Genomic DNA, 18,863 nt, shown 5'->3' with positions numbered 1-18,863 from the left:
GCTGTACCACAGTGCACATGGCCAGGCCACCTTGTTCCCGATCAGCACCACGGGCAAGTCTTCCAGAGTCTTCACCCACTTCATCCGCTCCCTGCACTGGTGGATGTCCTCCACTAGGACTTGGTGCAGTGATGGTGAGCACGCAGTCAGTAAATATACGCACCAGTCCATTTTTAATGTCATTTTCCTGAAATTGATGTTTTTATCATGGTTATATTTGTGGGAAATATACACTGAAATATTTGGTGTGATGGGAATCAAGTTGGGATTTGGTTTTACTTCCCTACAAGCTAACCGGTTAGCCTGTTGATTCGTCACTGGCTCTAACAGAAGACATAAGATCTCTGGGTCAGTGACAAAGGAGTTTATTCCTCATGGCACGGGAAGCTGCATGAAGATCATTTGTGTCTGCTCCCCTTTCCCCCAAAGTCCCGAGGGGGCAACACAGAGAGTCCAGATGGCACCTGCACAGTGGAGGGCGACACAGAGAGCAACACTGAACTTGGGGAACCTGCTGTTACATAGCAAACCTTAAGCAAGACTGATTTTTGCCCGGAACATTACCTCGTCCCTCAAGGTTGCTCACTGCCAACAGAACCTGGGTACATACAAAGGGATAGAGTGTGCAGCTATTAAAATGTACCAGAATTTTGGTGACAGTATTCATATTACTCCTACTGTCTCCAGATTGTGAGCCACTGAAGTGTCCATCAATAGGAGAGAATCTATGTGAATTACAGTGTAGTCCTACCTGAATGAAAAGGAATAAACTATTGGTACACAAAGCAACATGAATGAATCTTACAAACATAAGGTGAAATGACCGCTTCCAGATACAGACCGTATATAACGTATTGTTTCATTTATATAAAACTGAGAAGCAGACGGAGCCAATTGACGGAGGCAGAGGGAGGATGAAAGAGAGAGGGGTCCTGGCGGTAGTGACTGGCAGGGATGCGAGGAAGGCTTCTGAGATACCGATCATTTTTTTTTTCTTCATCTGTGTGGTGGTTGCATGGTTGTGTTCACTTTGTCATAATTGGTTGAGCTGAATACTTAAGATCTGAGCCGTTTCCTCGGTTGTACTTTAACAAAAGATTTACAGGTGAAAAAACTGCTGTGTATATATATTGTATAAGTGAAATAATACAAAGATGTTTACAGGGAACACTATTAACTTTCCCATCTTCCTAGTCTCCTGAGGTATCTGTTTTTAATAGGACAGTAGGTACCCTTTCCTATTTTCTCCTAGTTAAACAGGCAAATATAGTCATTTATACACACATATCTCTGGTTTCTCTTTTTTGTTTCATTATTTGTGTTTACCGTTATATGACACACACACTCTATCAACTTTAAAGTCTAATTTTTATTTGGTAATTTGTCACGGGATTTTCTGTAAATCAATAGCTATAGCTAGAACTTTTATCTCTAATTTGTCTACCCACACATTCATATTTTACAGAAATAACAAGATTTGCTAGCGTTTATTTTTAGTGAAGCCTTTTTTTTTTCTATGCATTCTGCCTTTCCCCACACAATCTCTCCCACTTCTCGAACAATCTGGTATTTTTCTCCTTACTTAAATGATCATTTATAAATATGTAATGTGTATATATATGTATATATATGACCATCTATGTATCACAAACAAAAATTTATATACAAATGTATAAAATATGTTCACATTAATATTCCCATAATTATAAATTTTAATATTTCTACTCTACCTTTTCCCAAAATACATTTAATGTACGATTCACCCACTGAATAATCAAAGTTCCATATAGTAGACCAAAATTCAAGATATTATAGAAGTACACACAATTATTATAGCATTTTAAAGGTAGAAATTGTGTGGATACGTTTATTTCTCATCACAATTAAAATATTGTATGAGGAATTGGGGAAAAGTACTTTCTTTGAATTAAACATAAGACTTTATCAAAGTATATTATTTGCCTCCTACTGGTAACAAATGGAAATATTAGGCTCTATAATATGCATTAATTTTTCTTTCCAATATCTGTATTCTATTCTCCTCTCTCTAGTGGGGAAGAGCTTCATTATTAAATCATTAATGTTATGCTTATAAGGAGTTACAGGTAGTTAACAAGATGTTCTTTCGTTACACATACTTTAAATTATCTCATACCTTTTGAAAGATATAATTTCAACAGTTGAGGTTAATTTCTATTTTTTAAGAAAATTATCCTGTGAATTGACATGTATTTCTTCAGAAATAGGGGTTAAGTGACATATGGAATTAAAACGAACTCATGGCGTTTTATGGTGTTTTCATTTTTTTAAAAAAAGGCTGATATTAACTTCATTAGAGTTTACAAAAAATATACATTGCTTCAGAAAGTTAAATGGAGATGAGGAACATCAACTCAATAAGTTTAAAAGATATTCTCAGTTTAAAATTCCATCATAAATCTGTGTCAAGTATGGAAAATATGTAGACATGTATCTCATGAGTTAATTTTTGTTTTGACATCGATTTCCTATCAGAGGCTAGGGATTTATAAGCTTTTCATTGTTGATAACAGGAATAATGATGCTGCCTATACTTTACCCTAAAAAATAGGAAGGAGATAAACTTTAAAACCGGACTCCGAAGAGCTGGCCTTGAGTTACACAGGAGAAACAGGATTTCTCCTTGGATATTGTCACCCATCTGATCATGTTTTCTAGGTCTGAGGTCCCAAAGAGAGGTGGGTCTGGCCTGGGGCCCCTGCCTGGGGTGACAGGACCTGGTTGCTTTTTGGTCTATAATTTGCTGATCAGGCTTTGGAATCCTCTCGTCTTGATGAAAGAGAAGTCTGTTTTCTCTAACCTGAGAGTATTAGAGCACACTGTTTTCCCTCTTTCAGACATCAAGCGTATGGCTGAGCTCAATAATACACGGTCCATATTTTATCAGGCCTCTCGCACCGAGATGCTGGGACTTCACAAATGTCGCTTTTCACCTAGAGTCACTCCTCCCCATCTCTTCTCTGCTTTTCTCCCTCCTGGTATGAAGCGCCGGCTGGTTTGGTGGTTCTGTTCCTTAGTCTCACGGTCAAATTTCTTGCTCAGAAGGAAGCACTCCATCTCCAACACCAGGCAGCTCTTTAAACAGACGGGCTGAAAACTGCAAACCGAATAACCCCCGGGGTCAGCTATTCATTATGAGGAATGTAATCATTCATAATCGTATGCCAATTGCTGGAGAGCACAATTCAAATTTTGCTAACCAGTCACTGCTGACAGCTTTGCTATCAAATCTCTACAGTAGAATCTCACCTGACTTAGGTCTTGCTGTTTCTGTGCAATTATTGCTTTAAGATGACGAAAAATTGCATTGCATTAATATTTAAGATTAAAATCAATGATTACTCTGGCACAGTGACAGAATGCTGCTGCTGAATGCTATTGGGTTTCTCATTAATATTAATTTGTAGTTTGTAGGGAAATGGTTTAACAACTGAGCTACACACATATAATTCAAATATTGATTAACTGGGCCATAAATCTGTGATCATGAAAAAAAATTGCTCTTAACCATCTGTATTTGATTTTATGATCTTAGCATTTTCAAAATCCATCATATTTCATAATAACCTGTAATGTACTTCTTCTAGTATGTTAGTTATTAGCAAATATTTTCCAATTTTCTTTTTTTTAGGTTATTTATTTGTTTGTCAGAGAGAGAGAGCATGTGTGCAAGCAGGGGGAGTGGCAGGCAGAGGGAGAAGCAGACTCCCCACTGAGCAGGGAGCCTGATGCGGGACTCAATCGCAGGACCCTGGGATCATGACCTGAGCCGAAGGCAGATGTTTAACCGACTGAGCCACCCAGGTGTCCCAATTTTCCAATTTTCTGGCCAGCATAAAGTTGTTTTAGGTTGCCGGGAATGATTCAAAATTTTCTGATGACTCATTACCTAAAGGTAAATCTTTACCTGATATCAATATCATTATTAACCATGATTACTGAATGTGTTTTAAGAATTTAGGACTGAACTGAGAATCTGATTTTCCTCTAGATAGGAAAATTGTGCTATTGATCCCACATTAGTAGGATACTTAATTTGAATTGCTTTTCTTGACTGTGTAATTAGCTTCCATGCCACTTAAGCTATAAATACACGTGCCGTGTTTGTAACATTAGGTGAGCATGTGCCCACAGAACAGAAGTTAAAGATCCGCCACCCTAACTGGGTGTGTTTGTAAATTCCAAACAGAAAACTTGCTTTCGGTAAGACAATAGTTTATTTGTTCATTAACAAATATTTATGAATGTGTAGGCATTACGCTGATTCTTGCAGTGGGGCAAACAGATGACTAACACATGCTCTTTAACCTGTAGCCATCTTACTACAAACAAGGAAAATTGTGGAGGCATGTATGCGATAACCATAATACAAACTCAACTTTTTATATGTTTATTTATTTATTTATTTTACTATCTCCCTAAGACTGTGAGAACCAGAGTGGGGGAGCAGAATTATGGCAGGGACGAAGTTTCCTCTCAGGGCCTTTTCTATTTGGGTATGCCTTCCCTGGAAAACACGTGCTTCAGGCCAGCGCAGTAGAACCTAGACCTTAGTGTGCGTGTCCCAGAGTCACTTGGGGGACTTGCTGAAACACAGACTGCGGAGCCCCCACCTCAGAGCTTCTGATGTCTAGGGCGGGGGTGGGGTGGGGTCTAAGAATTTGCATTTCTAGTAAGTTTCCAGATGATGCTGAAGTTCCTGGTGGAGGAACCACGCCTGAAAAACCACTGGATTCGAGATTCCCAAAATTGATTAGTAGTAAAAATTACATAGGGAGCATTTTCTTTCCTCCTTCCTTCCTTTTGAAACTTTCTCTTTTTCTTTTTTCCTTTCCTTCCTTGTTCATTTTTTCCTTTTTAGCATGGACCTTCCTCCTTCTCACTCTAAGAGGTGCAGTGGGTCTGTGCCAAAGATCAAAAATCAACACTTTTAAAAAGCTTACCCTATGGTTTGCTGAATCCTGGGTTACTTAATTTTCCTTTCCGCTGCACTGGGGGAAATTAAATAGGGGAGAGGATTGAGTGAACATGGTAGGTAAGTGTAAAATAAAGGGTTTGGTTAAATAAAGTGGAGAAGTGTTTGTACTCTTTGATTTGACTCACTGATAGGTGAATTCTCTGGTGTCCAAAGGTGGCAGGATTTAGAATATTCCAAAAGGCCAGTTCTGACTGCTGCTGGACCATGCACTTCCAGGGCTGGGGTGCATAAGGAGCTGAGGGTGGTCATGCATAGCGTAGTCATGATGAATGACTCTGAATTAACGTGAGCCGTCCTCCACCTCCTCCACATCATGTGTGTTTCTCTATTTTTAAGCAGCTTCAAGGTCCTTTGTCATTTTTCACTCTTACTATTCTTAATGCAGTAACCCATCCTTTGTGTTTCCCAAGCTAGACTACGAGAATACCACAAATTACTATGGGGTACCTTCGGGGAGCATCCGCTTTAGTTAAAAAGTGCGCTGCTACATTATCTCTCAGAAGAGACTCTAAGGGTGAGTATTTCAAGCGCCATAGATGTGTGTGTATTTTATACTTTTATGCTGGTAGGTGAGTTACAGTCTTAGTCATCAGCCATGTTTGCAACTATTTTTTCTGACTGCTACATGGTCAGAACTGAGTATGGAAGGTGACAAACCCAGCCCTGCAAAAAAATGATGTAACTTCCATTACCTAAATTTCCTTCGATGTCTCTGTCTCCCGAACGTGGCTGGATGATATCACACTGAATTCATCGATTTAATAATTCTTGTTATCAACAGCACAGCCAGTCCTCTAAAATCAGCTTGTATGTGATCAATTACTGAAATGGTTAAGATGTAAAACTACTTAATATGTAACATGACCAAACCTATCAAAATCTGAAATCACATCTAATTTTAATACAGTATCTTCTGTAAGTATTAGTCAATAAATAAGAATGGAAATGGTTAATCTCGATTGAGATAGAGCAGATGACTTCAAAATAGAACAGCATTCTCCTTGGAAATGGCCTTCAGAGATTTGGTATTTCTTTCTCCTCCAAACCATAGAGTCATGCCACTGAAAGGAACTTCGATTTGATGTTTCACCAAATGGGGACGTTGCTTCTGTATCTCCCTGAGGGATTGCAGCTGACTCCTGCTTTACCGCTTCCAGTGAGAATGAATGTATAACCGTTCTCTTATTGGGCAGCCCTAAATGATGGCAGGTGATTTTGTTTCCAAAACATTCACAAAAATGCTAATTCTTCTGTGAGTCAGTTCTGGGTGATTCCCAACGTCACACTGTTCTACAGTATTACAATGCCTCCTTAATGCACGCGTACTGCGTGCCAAGAAATTTGTAGGCTAATTGTTAGGAACAGAAACATTAATAAGACGCAGTGTCTTTTCTTAAGGTGTTTATAATCTGCTCATAGAAGAAATAATACATGCACATAATTATTTCTAATTCATGTGCCAAAGAGAATCTTCAAGTTCTATGAAATTTGTTTAGATGAGGTTAAAAAGGAACTATACCCAAATGGAAAGAGGTTTCATGGAGGAGGAACCTGATAGGTGGAGACACTGAGGTCAAATGGGGAGAACATTCGAGGCAGAGGGGAGGGCCTGTGCGTTGTTGGGACAAAAATATCGGGCATGTTTAGAAATAAGGAGTAAACCACCCAGAGTGCAGCATAAAATAAAGATGGGGCAGCTGTGTGAGTGAAATAGAAGGCTTTCTTTCTCAGATGGCTCGGGGTCAAACCATAGAATACCCGGGAGCCAGAAACAGCCGTATGGATTTGATCCTCCACACGAGAATTCTCCAAGGTGGGGTGTCAACTCCTGTGGGGGAGGAAGAGAATGCACTGCGGTGTGAGGAGACATCGAAACTTCAGTGAGTTTTCAATCTTAAAAACTAAAAAAAAAAAAAGCATTACTAAAATTTACTCTCTTAACTGGTTCTCTCACTGACCATAGTTCAAGGTCACATGTCTTATTTCATGTCCAGTAGGAGAGGCAACCTGAGGGAAGAGTGGGTGCCCTGGAACGTTGAGAGGTTAGGAGGGGCCCTTCCCTCTTTGCTAGTTTTGGGTGAGCTGCTCACTGCAACACGCTGTCTACCTCTCAGGGAGTTTGCAGCTTTGGGGGCCCAGGCAGCTGGATTTATAGACTACGTCATCTAATTTTAACTAAGGGCATGCTCACAAAATGACACAGAGTTTTAAAGGATTCCTTCCAAGAACCCACAGGTTGGAGACAAGACTTAGGATGTAATCACAGATAAAGAAAAAGTGGCAGGGGTGACATACCTTTTATACTATATGCAAGACATTCATCGGCCACGTTACAAAACACCGTTCTGGCAAGAAATGACTGTTCCAAAAAGTGATATTTGAAATAGGGATATAGATCCAAATTTATTTAAAATGAACCCTCTCATGAATGGTATGAGATACATGATGCCTTTGTGAAATCTTAAGACTTCTTCTTTTTTTCTTTTTGTCATGATAGGCCTTAAAGTAGGTATTGAAATAAACTGAGCTTGGAACAAGAACAGCGACCTCAGTTACTGTACCATAAAGTATTAACCAAAGTTTTCAGAAATAATGAGTCATATATATGCCATAAATATGAATAAAGACACATAAACTGTACTCATAAAACAGGCACAAATTATACATTATGCGCTACCTAAATAAACATATAGAATATTAATGATAAACATTTAGAGAGCTAGAACATTCTTGGAAACATTAATAAAGTAATTATTTGAATATTTTTTTATTATCTCTTAGCTCAACTTTTTACATTTTTATGCCTGTTTAAGAACATATCTAATATATTAGGACAGTCATAACTTAAATATGCATTTATAAATATATGCATGTCTGTAGACAGCGTATTCTCAAAATATTTTACCTGAGAGGGGGTGATAGTTTTTCAGATTGTGAGAAACCATCACTCTACATTTTGGATGAGAGATTCATTAAAGGTTTTGATCCGAAGTGATAAATCACTGCCTGGAGAAATATCAAGAACTGTAGGGGAATAATGGTACCAATGTGCTAAGAAAGAGACTATTTGATAATGAAAGAAGGGAGGTGACTGATAAATTGGTGAGATAAGTCAGGGCTTGAATAAAGGAGAAAGCAGTGGAAATTGAAAGGAGAAGCTAGATGCCATAGATACCGTGGAGGTAAGATCTGCAGGATTCCAATAAGTGATTTGTTACTAGAGAAAGTGAGGGGAGTCACAGAGGCAAACCAAAGGTAACTGTGAGCTTCTCCTCCAGATGACTGAATGCAAGGTGAGGACCTTCAGCCAAAAACAGAAATGCAATGTCTTCAGTTTGGTTTAGAAGAGAATAGATTTTTCTTCAATTTGGGTCACAGTTTATTCAAATAAATCAGTCTACCCATTAATTCATATTAATTTTTAATTGGCTCCAAAAATGTTTAATCAACTCCCACTACATTTCAGAAACTGCATCAAGTGCCAAGTATTCAAAGATAAATGAGATTGTTTCTAGCCTCAGGGAGATCACAGATTAGTGAGAATAATAAAAATGTATCGATAATGATGTATAATGGGAGATGTGCAATTACAGAACCATCTGTAAGGGGATTTGCAAGCACATGGAGGGCCACCTGGCCTGGCTGGGAACATTTCTGGAAGATGAGGCTCCGGAGAAGAGTAAAAGCATGACTACATGCTGGTAGCCAAGGGAAGAAAGGAATGTGTTCTGGGCAGAGGGGACAGAGCGGCCAAGGCATGGCGCAGGTCAGTGGGAAGCTCAAGCAGAAGGAGTTCAACAGAAATCAGATTCCCTGTGACAGGTGGACTGCTTAATTCTGCTCAGAGGTCATGGGCTCATATATCCTGAAGAGAAAATCAATAACAATCAATGAAAAGAGGAAGGCTGTCAGGTCTATGCAGAATGGCAACAGAGGAGGCCAAATCAAATGAAGGGAAACAAAATAGTTTATATGCTACAGCTGCGGCATAGAAGTTGAACAATGGAAGTTTTAACTGTGGCTATTTAAATTGGATACATTACTACCCACTAATTAAATGTGGTCAGTGTTAAATGAGGGAGGCTAGCTGGCACCCCTGCAGATGAGGACCACAGGGATAGACACACGTAATTAGAAGCTTGCTTCTGGAAAATACATGCATCTATATAGGGAAAGAGGCCACAACCAGCGCTCCAGGAAGTACATGGATGCTTACAGCTTACTATTTCTTTTTAAAGATTTTATTTATTTATTTGAGAGAGAGACAGAGAGAAATAGCGAGAGAGACAGAGCATGAGCAGGGGGGAGAGGGAGAAGCAGACTCCTTGCGGAGCAGAGAGCCTGACACTGGGATCATGACCTGAGCCGAAGGCAGACGTTTAACTGACTGAGCCACCCCAGCGCCCCTGCTCACACCTTACTATTAAAGTGTGTATTTATGCGTGTGCCAGATGAAACTTGAAGCTGAAAGAGGATGTGATGCTTTGCCTGAAAATGTGAAACCGTTGCATGAGATGGGCAAAAATGAAAGATGATTGTTTTGTTCTACTGATGGTGGTGTCCGATAGATCAGAATAAATGTGGCAAGTATGTGTCACTTTACAGATTATATATTACACCCCGCACACGTTTTATTTCATCAGATCCTCCTTACTCAGTAAGTCAGTGGGGCTGCAGTAGTTTGCAGGTGAGACTAAGACTTGCAGGCAAAAGGGGAGTCGTCCAATGTCATACTGTGGAAAGGTGAGACTAAAACCGAGTTTTCTGACGCCAAGACCAGAGCACGTGACATTTCACTAGAGGTTTTCGAATGGGCTCCACGGAGGTCTAAGGGTCTTGCATTTCTGCATCAGGGGCGGCGTGGGGGACTTCTGTAACTTGGGGGCCATCAAGCGCCATTCTACCTTCCTCTGGTAACGATACATCAATTGTTTTGGAGAATTATCTTTTGATAATTGAGGTGGGGTTTTTTTTTGGTTTTGTTTTTTTTTCTTAAATGCATATGGGTAGCTTTTGCACGCAGAAAGAAATCCTTACATCCGCATTCATTTTCACCAATCGTCAACATAACAGAATTTTCAATATACGTCGTAGATATAATTTATATTTATAAGTAAATCCACTTACAAATCTAGTGATTGTTAATTAATACTCAATTAGTTTCTGAATGTCAGATATTAAATTTCCCCAAGCATTTAAGTACAGCTTATAAATTTAAGTTATATATTATGTTAAACATGTCACAGGAAAGTCATGCAAACTGTATGTTTTCCTAAATAATTTGAGGTCTTTGTAAATGTGATTGTTTTAATTATCTGAAACTTTTCAACTTAAAATATTTAATATATCTGGTTTTCTAAAGTACTTTAAACAGGTAAGTGGAGTTACAAATCTAACACAAAATTTTCTTAAGTACTTAAATGATACTTATAAACCTCATAAAGATTTGATGATTCAGATTTATTTAAACTTATAAATACTGTTAAAAAATTTATCAAATAATGTACCTATTAAACTTAAAATCATAAAGGATACTTTGAATTAAAATTATAAGTTTAATATCCCAAATTTAATATATCGGATTTAAAAAGAAGACAACACACATTTTTCAGAAGATTATATACTGCTCAAATTTCCCATTTTCTTTTTCATTTATTTTCTGCTGCTGTGGTCACCTAGATTTGCCCTTAACCTTCTAAATTTGGCATAGATATACTGATTCCAAGGGTTTGATTTTTATCATTCTTTTTTTCTGGTTATTTTTACATCTTCCTGGAGTTACTAAGTCTTTTATCATCCGTTTACTCAAAAAATTTCAGGTGATGATCAGAGATCCTGGGCAGGGACCTGGAACCTAGTGGTAATTTCCAGAATAACGACGGGAGCTGCCTGTTAATATACCAAACGTGTTTATATAAAGGGGAGGCTTTCAAATCCTTGCATTTTCTCATGAATGGTTTCATCTGGCTATTCTTAGCCATTTTATTTTTACTATAATTTCTGACACAACTCTTACTATAGCTCCTTCCTAAATATAATTGCCTAATTATATCTCTTACCCCACCCAGTTGTAATTAACCTCTGCTGTCAGCTCAAAGTTAATGAAATCTTCAGGACAGTCCCCACCTCTGCCCTGTGCTGTCGTTATAACTAATATCTTTACTACCTAGTTGATTTTGCACCTTTCTTATATAGATTGCTTCCCTATCTGTCATCCAGACCACAAATTTATAGCTGTTAGGTTGGCCAGAATTACCTTTCTGGTGTTGTGTGCTATTGGGTTGGGATGGTAAATCATGATGTCCTGACCGGTGGATGGGCATGTGGCCAAAGTGGACTTGCTTCAGGACTTTTAATGTTGAGTGAAGGCAAAACTAAAAACAAAACAAAACAAAAAAGAAAACACACACACACACACACACACACACACACACACACACACACAGAACTAGCAGGAGTGTCCTAAACACCAAGTGGTTCTAACCACTGAGATCTATTACTGCTGGTTCCCAGGTGAGTCTTCAGCCTTCCCTGCAGTCCTTTCAGCATTCACATCCTTCCAATAAGTTACCATGTCAGTTACTTTGCAACCCCAAACTCCAAGGGCTACAGGCAGCCTAGAGGAGGCCGCACAGATGAAGAAGGGGCTGTACTTAGTGGAGAAAGGGCAGGAGGCCTGACCCATGCTTCAGTCAGATCAGCCACACTGTTATGTGTCCTGACAATTTCATTTGAAGATTTGAAATCATTTTTTTGCTAAAAAGGTGTGAGATCATTACACCCATGACTGCTAAGGTTCCAGAGAATTTTAAGGACAAACTGAAGGATGAGAACCACTGCAGGACATATGCCTGAATAAAAAAGAAAATGAGAAACTTGAGGCAGGTTTCAAAATTCATGGAGTACCAAAGAGAACAGAGATATCATGACATATTTCAATGTGAGAAGCCTCAATGCCTAAAAAATTGAGGACTGAGCAGTAAAGGCAAATAATAAAAATGAATGGGGCACCTGGGTGGCTCAGTCAGTTAAGCATCTGCCTTCAGCTCAGGTCATGATCTCAGGGTCCTGGGATGGAGCCCTGCCTTGGGCTCCCTGCTCAGCAGGGAGTCTGCTTCTCTCTCTCCCTCTGCCCCCACACTCACCATTCTTGTGTTCTCTCTCTCTGTCTCAAATAAATAAATAAAATCTTAAAAAAATAATAAGAGGTATGAAGAAAGGGCTAGGAAGTTCTTATTAAAGATGCGTAGGAAATGTGTGATCATTACTGCAAAGTCCCTGGGAGAAATATGCAGCAAAGACAGAACATGCTAGGAGTAGGAGGACTTCCACAGGGCAACTGATTAAACTAAAAATGAAAGCTAAAACTCTCATACTCGATTTCTCAGCTTTTCTAGAAACCAGAACATGGGCATATGCTTTGGGTTCAACTAATCAGACACACAAACATAGAAACACAATCGAATGACACAAAGGAACTGATGCCATGGAGAACTTTCCCCAGAGGTGGTGTCTGTGGCACAGCTGTTTCCAATGGCAGCAGTGCCAATATGGCCAGTGGTAGGCACAATGTATAGAATCAACCAAAGAATCTTGGGTTCAGCTTGGGGGCTGGTGACATCTTCAACAAATTGATCTTGGAATAATTTCAACCATGGGTTTGGATACATGGCTTCCCTCCATTTCTGCCTATTTTCTGAGCTTGAGTCTCCAGTTTTTTCAAGGATTCTTTGATTTGTCCGATAGAAACTAATCCTTCAGAAAAAGAGGGGGAAATCTAGTATTTTCTATCTGGTCTAATTGGTGCTGAAACAATAAAACTGGCTAATATTAAGGGATGGGACTTGGGCAGCCTATGACATGCAATGACTAAAAAAGTTAAGCAAATGATCACCTGTGGGCACTCTGGAATAATACGCCTGCTAACGGCAAGGGTTTGGAGGACCATGTGGCCTCCACTGCAATGGAAGTTCTTAATAATCAGATGAACAAAATGACCAGCTCTATGGATGTCAGACATCCTTCTTCCTAACCACCAACAAGTTTGTTCACTTGGGCCCATGAACAAAGTAAAATGGTGATGGTGGCAGTTGCAACAATGTGAATTTCCTTTTACCTGCCCACCACTTTTGTTGAGTGCCCAAATTTGCCAGCTGCAGCCAAATCTGAATGTCTAGTTTATGAACATATCCCAGAAGGACTAGCAGCCTTTGAATAATTAGATTGCCTCCCTCATGTAGGAAGAAATATTTTGTTCTACTGAACTGGAATTTGCCTCCTTTTTCTACCATCCATTCACTTACTGAATGCCTTATTTACCACCATAATTTCACATGCAACGTTGCTTCTTACCTAGGAAATTGCTTTATAGTGAAAGAAATAATGTAATGTCTATGAAATTCATTAGTCTTATGATACATTCCATTAGGAAGAAGCAACTACAAAATAGTGATGGAAGCTATTCGTGATTTATTACCACAACAGCCAGAAGACAATGTCTCATAAGTTTAGGGTACCTGCTATCCTGTAAATTGGAGTTCAGTATTTGTCCTGTTTCTCCCGTAGCCAGAATATATGATGTAAGGATAAAGGAGGTAGGTAGGAACAGCATCTCCTGCTATATTTATTACCCACTCACAAAAATGTTGTTCTTTGACTCCAAGTCTGGCACTGCTGCTGGTGCTGATTCTGGAATTCTGTGTTGCTGAACGTCTGTTGTCTCCTGAACGTAATGAGAATAGATGCACATTATTGTAGAGCTTAAATCTTGTGATTCAAAGTGTCGGGGCCCAAGAGAACTTACACATATCGGGGGTAGTAAGAGTTGTCCCAGCTGAACTGGATGGTGAGACTCCTAGGGGCGCCGGGTGAACAACCATATGGTTGTGCAGAGTAGCCGATCCTGACCATACAGGGAAGTTGGGTTTTGCTATATGGTACAGCTAGAAAGAAGTAAGGACAGAATCTAAAGATTTCCTGAGTACTTCCTAGGACTTCCATGTCCTGGGGCAAAATTACAAGGAAAGTACGGTCACTTAATACAGCCAGATCCATCTGGTGCCCTGCTTCTTTCAGTATGGCCCTTTGGGTCACCTCAATGGATAAAGAACTTTGGTCAGGGGATATATTGGCCGAACAGAAAGGATCATGGAAAGAATAGAAATCATATATTCCAGCAACAGCTTTGTGACAGTTGCAGAAGTAAAAACTGACATTTAACCCTGTTTTCTCTTACGTCTTTTCTTCGTTGAACAACATTTTTTAAAGGATGGGTTTTTGATGGTTACTTTATAGTTTAATCCATAAGTTACATGATATTGGGGAAAGACGATAACAAAGCCAGAGAGAAATTTGACTTTGAGCTAAATAGAAAAAGATTCAATTTTAGGTTTTCCTTAGGGGATAAAGTAAGTGAGGTTTTGGTTATGTGGTAAATAAATTGCATTAAATTAGACAAAAATATTTTTTAAGGGTAAGTATGAGAAGAAAAGTGCATGTTAATATTATCCACCTGAAGGGATAAACTGGGTGGACATTTGCTATATACATAGGTGTGTATGTGTGGGAGTGGGGGTTATACAGTCTATTAATATTCTTTCTATTTTTCAGTAGTGGTCCGCTTTCTCAGCTCCCCTGACAATGGGCACAAATCTGTTACCTAAGCTCTGCCAATGAGAAGCACCTGTCCTAGACTTTGAAACAAGAGAAAGTGGCACAAAAAGCAGAGACAGGGGAGAATTCTTCAGGAACGGCAAAGTTTTAAGCAACATGATCTCCAGAGACGGCAATGGCAGTTGTGCCGTGGAGGCACCCTACGTGTGGGGTCAGGAGTGGGGGTGCAGTGACTTACGGATCCCAGCCTTCGGCAGCAATGACGACAGGGTCCATGATGAGCTTCTGTGTGGAGTGGTTTTGGTAATCGTGACATGTGGCCCATCTCCTTTTGTTTCTGCCTCCTTTCCGAGCGTGGTTCTTCATCCTTCCTATCGATTCTGAGACTTCTCCAATATCCTTTTGTTAAATAAATTCCTCTTTATGTCATCCATAGTCAGCTCCTATTAATTGCAATTAAGAGCTCTAACTTTTAAAGCCATTAAACTTCATTTCAATACTTTCATTCAGGAAGCCTTTGTAAGCCAGCCAGTAAGTGCAAAGCCTCGTGGCAGAAACTAGCAAGGCAAAAACAAGTGACGTAGTCCCCATTATCCAGGTACTAAGAGTCTAGGGGGAGAACAACACATACATAAATCAGTTTTAAGAATAGTCTTATAAAGTTATAATAGGTGTTGTATATTAAGTTCTACGGAGTCTGCTTGAGGAATGAAATAATTCTGCCCAAGGAGAAGTGGGGAGCTTTGTGAAGGTACAACAGAAAAATTTATTTGAGTGGAGCTGGAAGGACAAATAGGATTTCACTAGTTTCACAGGAGCAGACACTCCCGGAAGAGTGGGTTGTATGAGCCAAGGTATGGTTTGTGATGTGTTTGTTGCCCAGAAAACACAGGTGGCTGGAGTGTTGCAATCACAGGCAAATGGCTAGAAATAAGACTAGAGTGATAATGTAAGATCTGATTATGAAGGCTTGTATGTACCATACTAAACAGTTCTTTTCTTCAGTACTTACCAGTATGGGTTTTAAAGCAAAAAGTGATAGGACCAAATCTGTTTTAGAAAAATAATGCTGATGTCAGTATGAAGACATTAAGAACAGTGTCAAGTCAATACCAGCATAGAACACATTTGAACGTTTAGCTACACAAGTTTTTGCCTACATTCCAAACGGGAAATGTACACAACTCAAAACCCAAACTGAGAAGCCGTAATAGAATTTGATAACTAACTGCCAGTTTAGCTAGAACTAGCTATGTGATCTAAGGTTAGCCATATATCCTTAGTCTTGGATTACTCATCAATAACAGAGTACTAGTTACATGATAACATGGTAATCATCCTTATGCTGCAGGGCAGTTATCAAGAGAAGAACAGCATATTATAAAGATCTAGCATTGAGCCTGATTATCAATAAATTTGAATGCTAAGTAATAGAGGCTATCGCTATTAATACATCAAAAAGTATAGAGGGCTAAAAATTCTATGACTCACCAGACGTGGCTTCCTAAATGCCATGTTATATTTCGATGAAGCCACAGCGACTACTATTATATGACTTCCACTTATTTTGGAAGCCAAAGAGCAAGAAAGCTTAAATAACCATCCAAAGGAGAAGAGGGGGATTTTGGGGAGGCCCTCCTTTCAGCCATTACTTGGAAGGGAAGTATCTCCACGTTTTACTCTACAGCATGGTTCCTCTGTAGGTGTGTGAGAATGCCTCACTCTTCGACAGGCATGTATTTATTTTCCCATGAAATTAAAATATTTAAACCAGAGCCTGTCTTTCCATTCTTTCAGGGCTCTAGTATATTAAAGAGCTCAATATATGAAATTATCTTTCACATTTTCATGAAAAGAAAATGTTTATGTTTGATCTTATATACATACATTTATAACATAGGTTTGTGATGAGGCTTACCTGAATATTTACTTTAACTTTTGAAAAATATTGATTTTAAGCACTGAACTTATAATTTATAGTTAGCCTTATAGAACATATGATAATGAAGTAAACATTAAAAAACATACAAATGGCTTTAAATGTTTAAATTGTACAGTAATTTCCATCCTCATACTACCACATATTATTCTAATTTTCAGATGATTTTGTTTCTTTTTTTTACAATTGCAAATTCAGAGAGGTACAAGTGAGCATAGAAAAGTAGGCCATAATTACCCTACCTTAATAATCTCTGTTAATATATTCAGTAGCTCATGGGTAAGATTAGAAACTTTCAATCCATTTGGAAAGGTACAAAATAAAAAGTGAAAGCCTCCCTTTCACAGGAACGCTGTCCTGAAAAAAACCAGAAAAGTTTAAATTTACATGCATCTACAAGGGATCATATGCACTATAATGCACTTTGCTTTTTTCACATGTTATATTTTGGAATTCTTTCCACATCAGCATTTAGATCTCCTTCACAGCAGATAAGTTGCATAGTACAGTATTGAGTGAATGGACCATAATTTATTTGTACTGATGGACACTGATTGTTTCCAGTTTCTCTTTCTCTAGCTCCCTCCCTCTTCTTTATTTTCCCTCAGTAGCACTTTAAAATTTTCTTCATCTAGGTCCTATGTATTTATTGAATTGAATTCATAGGGCCTTTAGGGTCATTTCTTTTTGCTAATTGAGCCATTTCTTCTTCACTTGCCAGAATTGGGATATGTGATTTTGTTACATATATACATATATGTGTATATGTGTATATGTGTATATCTATACATACACATACAGCATAAGGCAAATTAAGGACAAAAGCTAAATGGTTAGTGTTTCGGAAAAATACTAAACGAGAAGTTCAGAGATTTTACTCTGATCCAAATTTTAAAAAGTGAGAAAAGAAATTTTAAAAATAATGATATTTGTTAACTAGACCCTCCTGAGAATTTATTTTTCATCTTATTACTCACTTCCTCATGGGTTACACTGGCTTTGCCCAATTCGTGGAACACCCAAGTTCCTTCTTGTCTTTGGACCTTTGCATTTACACATTCTCCTACCTGGGAATGATTTCACCCTATGTTTCAGATTTTCCTTCAAATCTCAGCTTAAATGTCAACTCCTTACCTTCCTGGGTGAAGTAGGACCCTCCCTCCACCATTCTCTTTCGCTGCATTTCAGTACCTTCAGAGCGCTCATCACCATCTTGTAACATTCACCTCCTTTGTTTCAGACATATTATGTAGACCCCCCCACAATACCTACCTGAATATGAATACGTAATATGCTTCAATAAATACTTTAAAAAGAGAGAGAGAGAATGCAGGTAAGGTGAATTTAATTACTGCAGAGTTAACTTTTACTGAATTTATATGCCAGGCACAAGAGTCAGTGTATGTTACCAATGCCTAGCTTAGACTTTCATAGATTCAGGATTCCGAAATCCTTTCAATCCCATAAATCTTAATCCCCAAACTTTAAATATAATTTAAATTTCAGACCCCTTTGTGAAATCTCCCACCAGCCTCCCCTTCCCGCCCTAATGATCCGCCCACTTACCCTTAACTTCTCTAACGCCCCGCCCTTCCAGCAACCTGGCTGAGCTGGGCGGTGCTGGCAGAGCCTTCTGGGACCCGGGACGCATGCGCGGCACACCGCGCACATGCGCAGTACTGGCGCAGCTGGGGTGGTTCCCAGCCTAAGGCTGAGGTGGCCGCCACGGAGCTGGGGGTGGGGCCTGCGACACTATGGCCGAGGGCGGCGGGGAAGTAGTGGCAGTACCCGCGTCCGAGGCTGCCAATGGCCTCAGCAATGGGGCAGGCCGGGTCCCCGCGCAGACCAGCAACCCGCTCTCGCGGAAGCTGAATAAGATCCTGGAGACGCGGCTGGACAACGACAAGGTAACCGGGGCTGGCAGGGCCAGGGGTCCCGTGTCGCCCGCGGAGCTGAGCCTGGCCGGGGGCGGTGTCTGTTTGGCACCCACTCCCTCATCCCTCCGTCCCTCCGTGGAGGGGACCGGAGACCCGCGGGATCCGACCTGGGACGGTAAGAAGGGGAGGCCGAGGAGCCCCTGGAAAAGCGAAGAGGTGTCTGGGATGTCACCCCCTATTTGAAAAACCTGTTCCTGGAAGGCTCTGGGTCTGGGAGGCAAACGGTGGAGTCTCCGTACCCGGGAGGTGTTCGGGGGGGTCCGAACTGGGAGAGAGGAGAGCCCAGGGCAGGATTAGAAACCCATGCAAGAGTAAATTACAAGACTAGGCAACGTGAATCGGGGTTAGGAGGAACTGG

The 18,863-nt window shown here is 39.8% G+C and overlaps 1 protein-coding gene and 1 long non-coding RNA gene across 10 annotated transcripts in view; one reads left to right on the top strand and one right to left on the bottom strand.

Moving 5' to 3' along the window:
- Window positions 1-1,351: 1,351 nt before the first annotated feature.
- Window positions 1,352-18,204, bottom strand: LOC113251278 (uncharacterized). 4 transcript variants are annotated; one of them, XR_008958154.1, is made up of 7 exons: window positions 18,135-18,204; window positions 16,811-16,925; window positions 15,642-15,679; window positions 14,868-15,072; window positions 13,656-13,739; window positions 5,710-5,839; window positions 1,765-3,136 (listed from the first exon to the last, which is right to left on the bottom strand). It is a non-coding gene; the product is annotated as an uncharacterized LOC113251278 (long non-coding RNA). The 4 variants fall into 4 exon arrangements; XR_008958155.1 differs by lacking the exon at window positions 5,710-5,839 and having other exon boundaries at window positions 1,352-3,136; XR_008958153.1 differs by lacking the exons at window positions 1,765-3,136; window positions 5,710-5,839 and adding an exon at window positions 17,703-17,874 and having other exon boundaries at window positions 10,561-13,739; window positions 18,135-18,202.
- Window positions 18,194-18,863, top strand: part of COG6 (component of oligomeric golgi complex 6) — an 85,167-nt gene continuing 84,497 nt past the window's right edge. The window contains exon 1 of one of the 6 annotated variants that reach the window (XM_026493182.4): window positions 18,194-18,475. In XM_026493182.4, the coding sequence (XP_026348967.1) occupies window positions 18,323-18,475 (153 nt within the window). In that variant the 5' untranslated portion in view covers window positions 18,194-18,322. The remainder of the gene's footprint in view (window positions 18,476-18,863) is intronic. The other 5 variants (XM_044381784.3, XM_026493183.4, XM_048215551.2 and 2 more) reach the window with 5 other exon arrangements.

This window comes from Ursus arctos, unplaced genomic scaffold, assembly GCF_023065955.2.
Source record: "Ursus arctos isolate Adak ecotype North America unplaced genomic scaffold, UrsArc2.0 scaffold_10, whole genome shotgun sequence".
Classification (NCBI taxonomy): domain Eukaryota; kingdom Metazoa; phylum Chordata; class Mammalia; order Carnivora; family Ursidae; genus Ursus; species Ursus arctos.
Note: the sequence above shows the minus strand (reverse complement) of the source record. Positions and strands in the feature narration are given on the sequence as shown.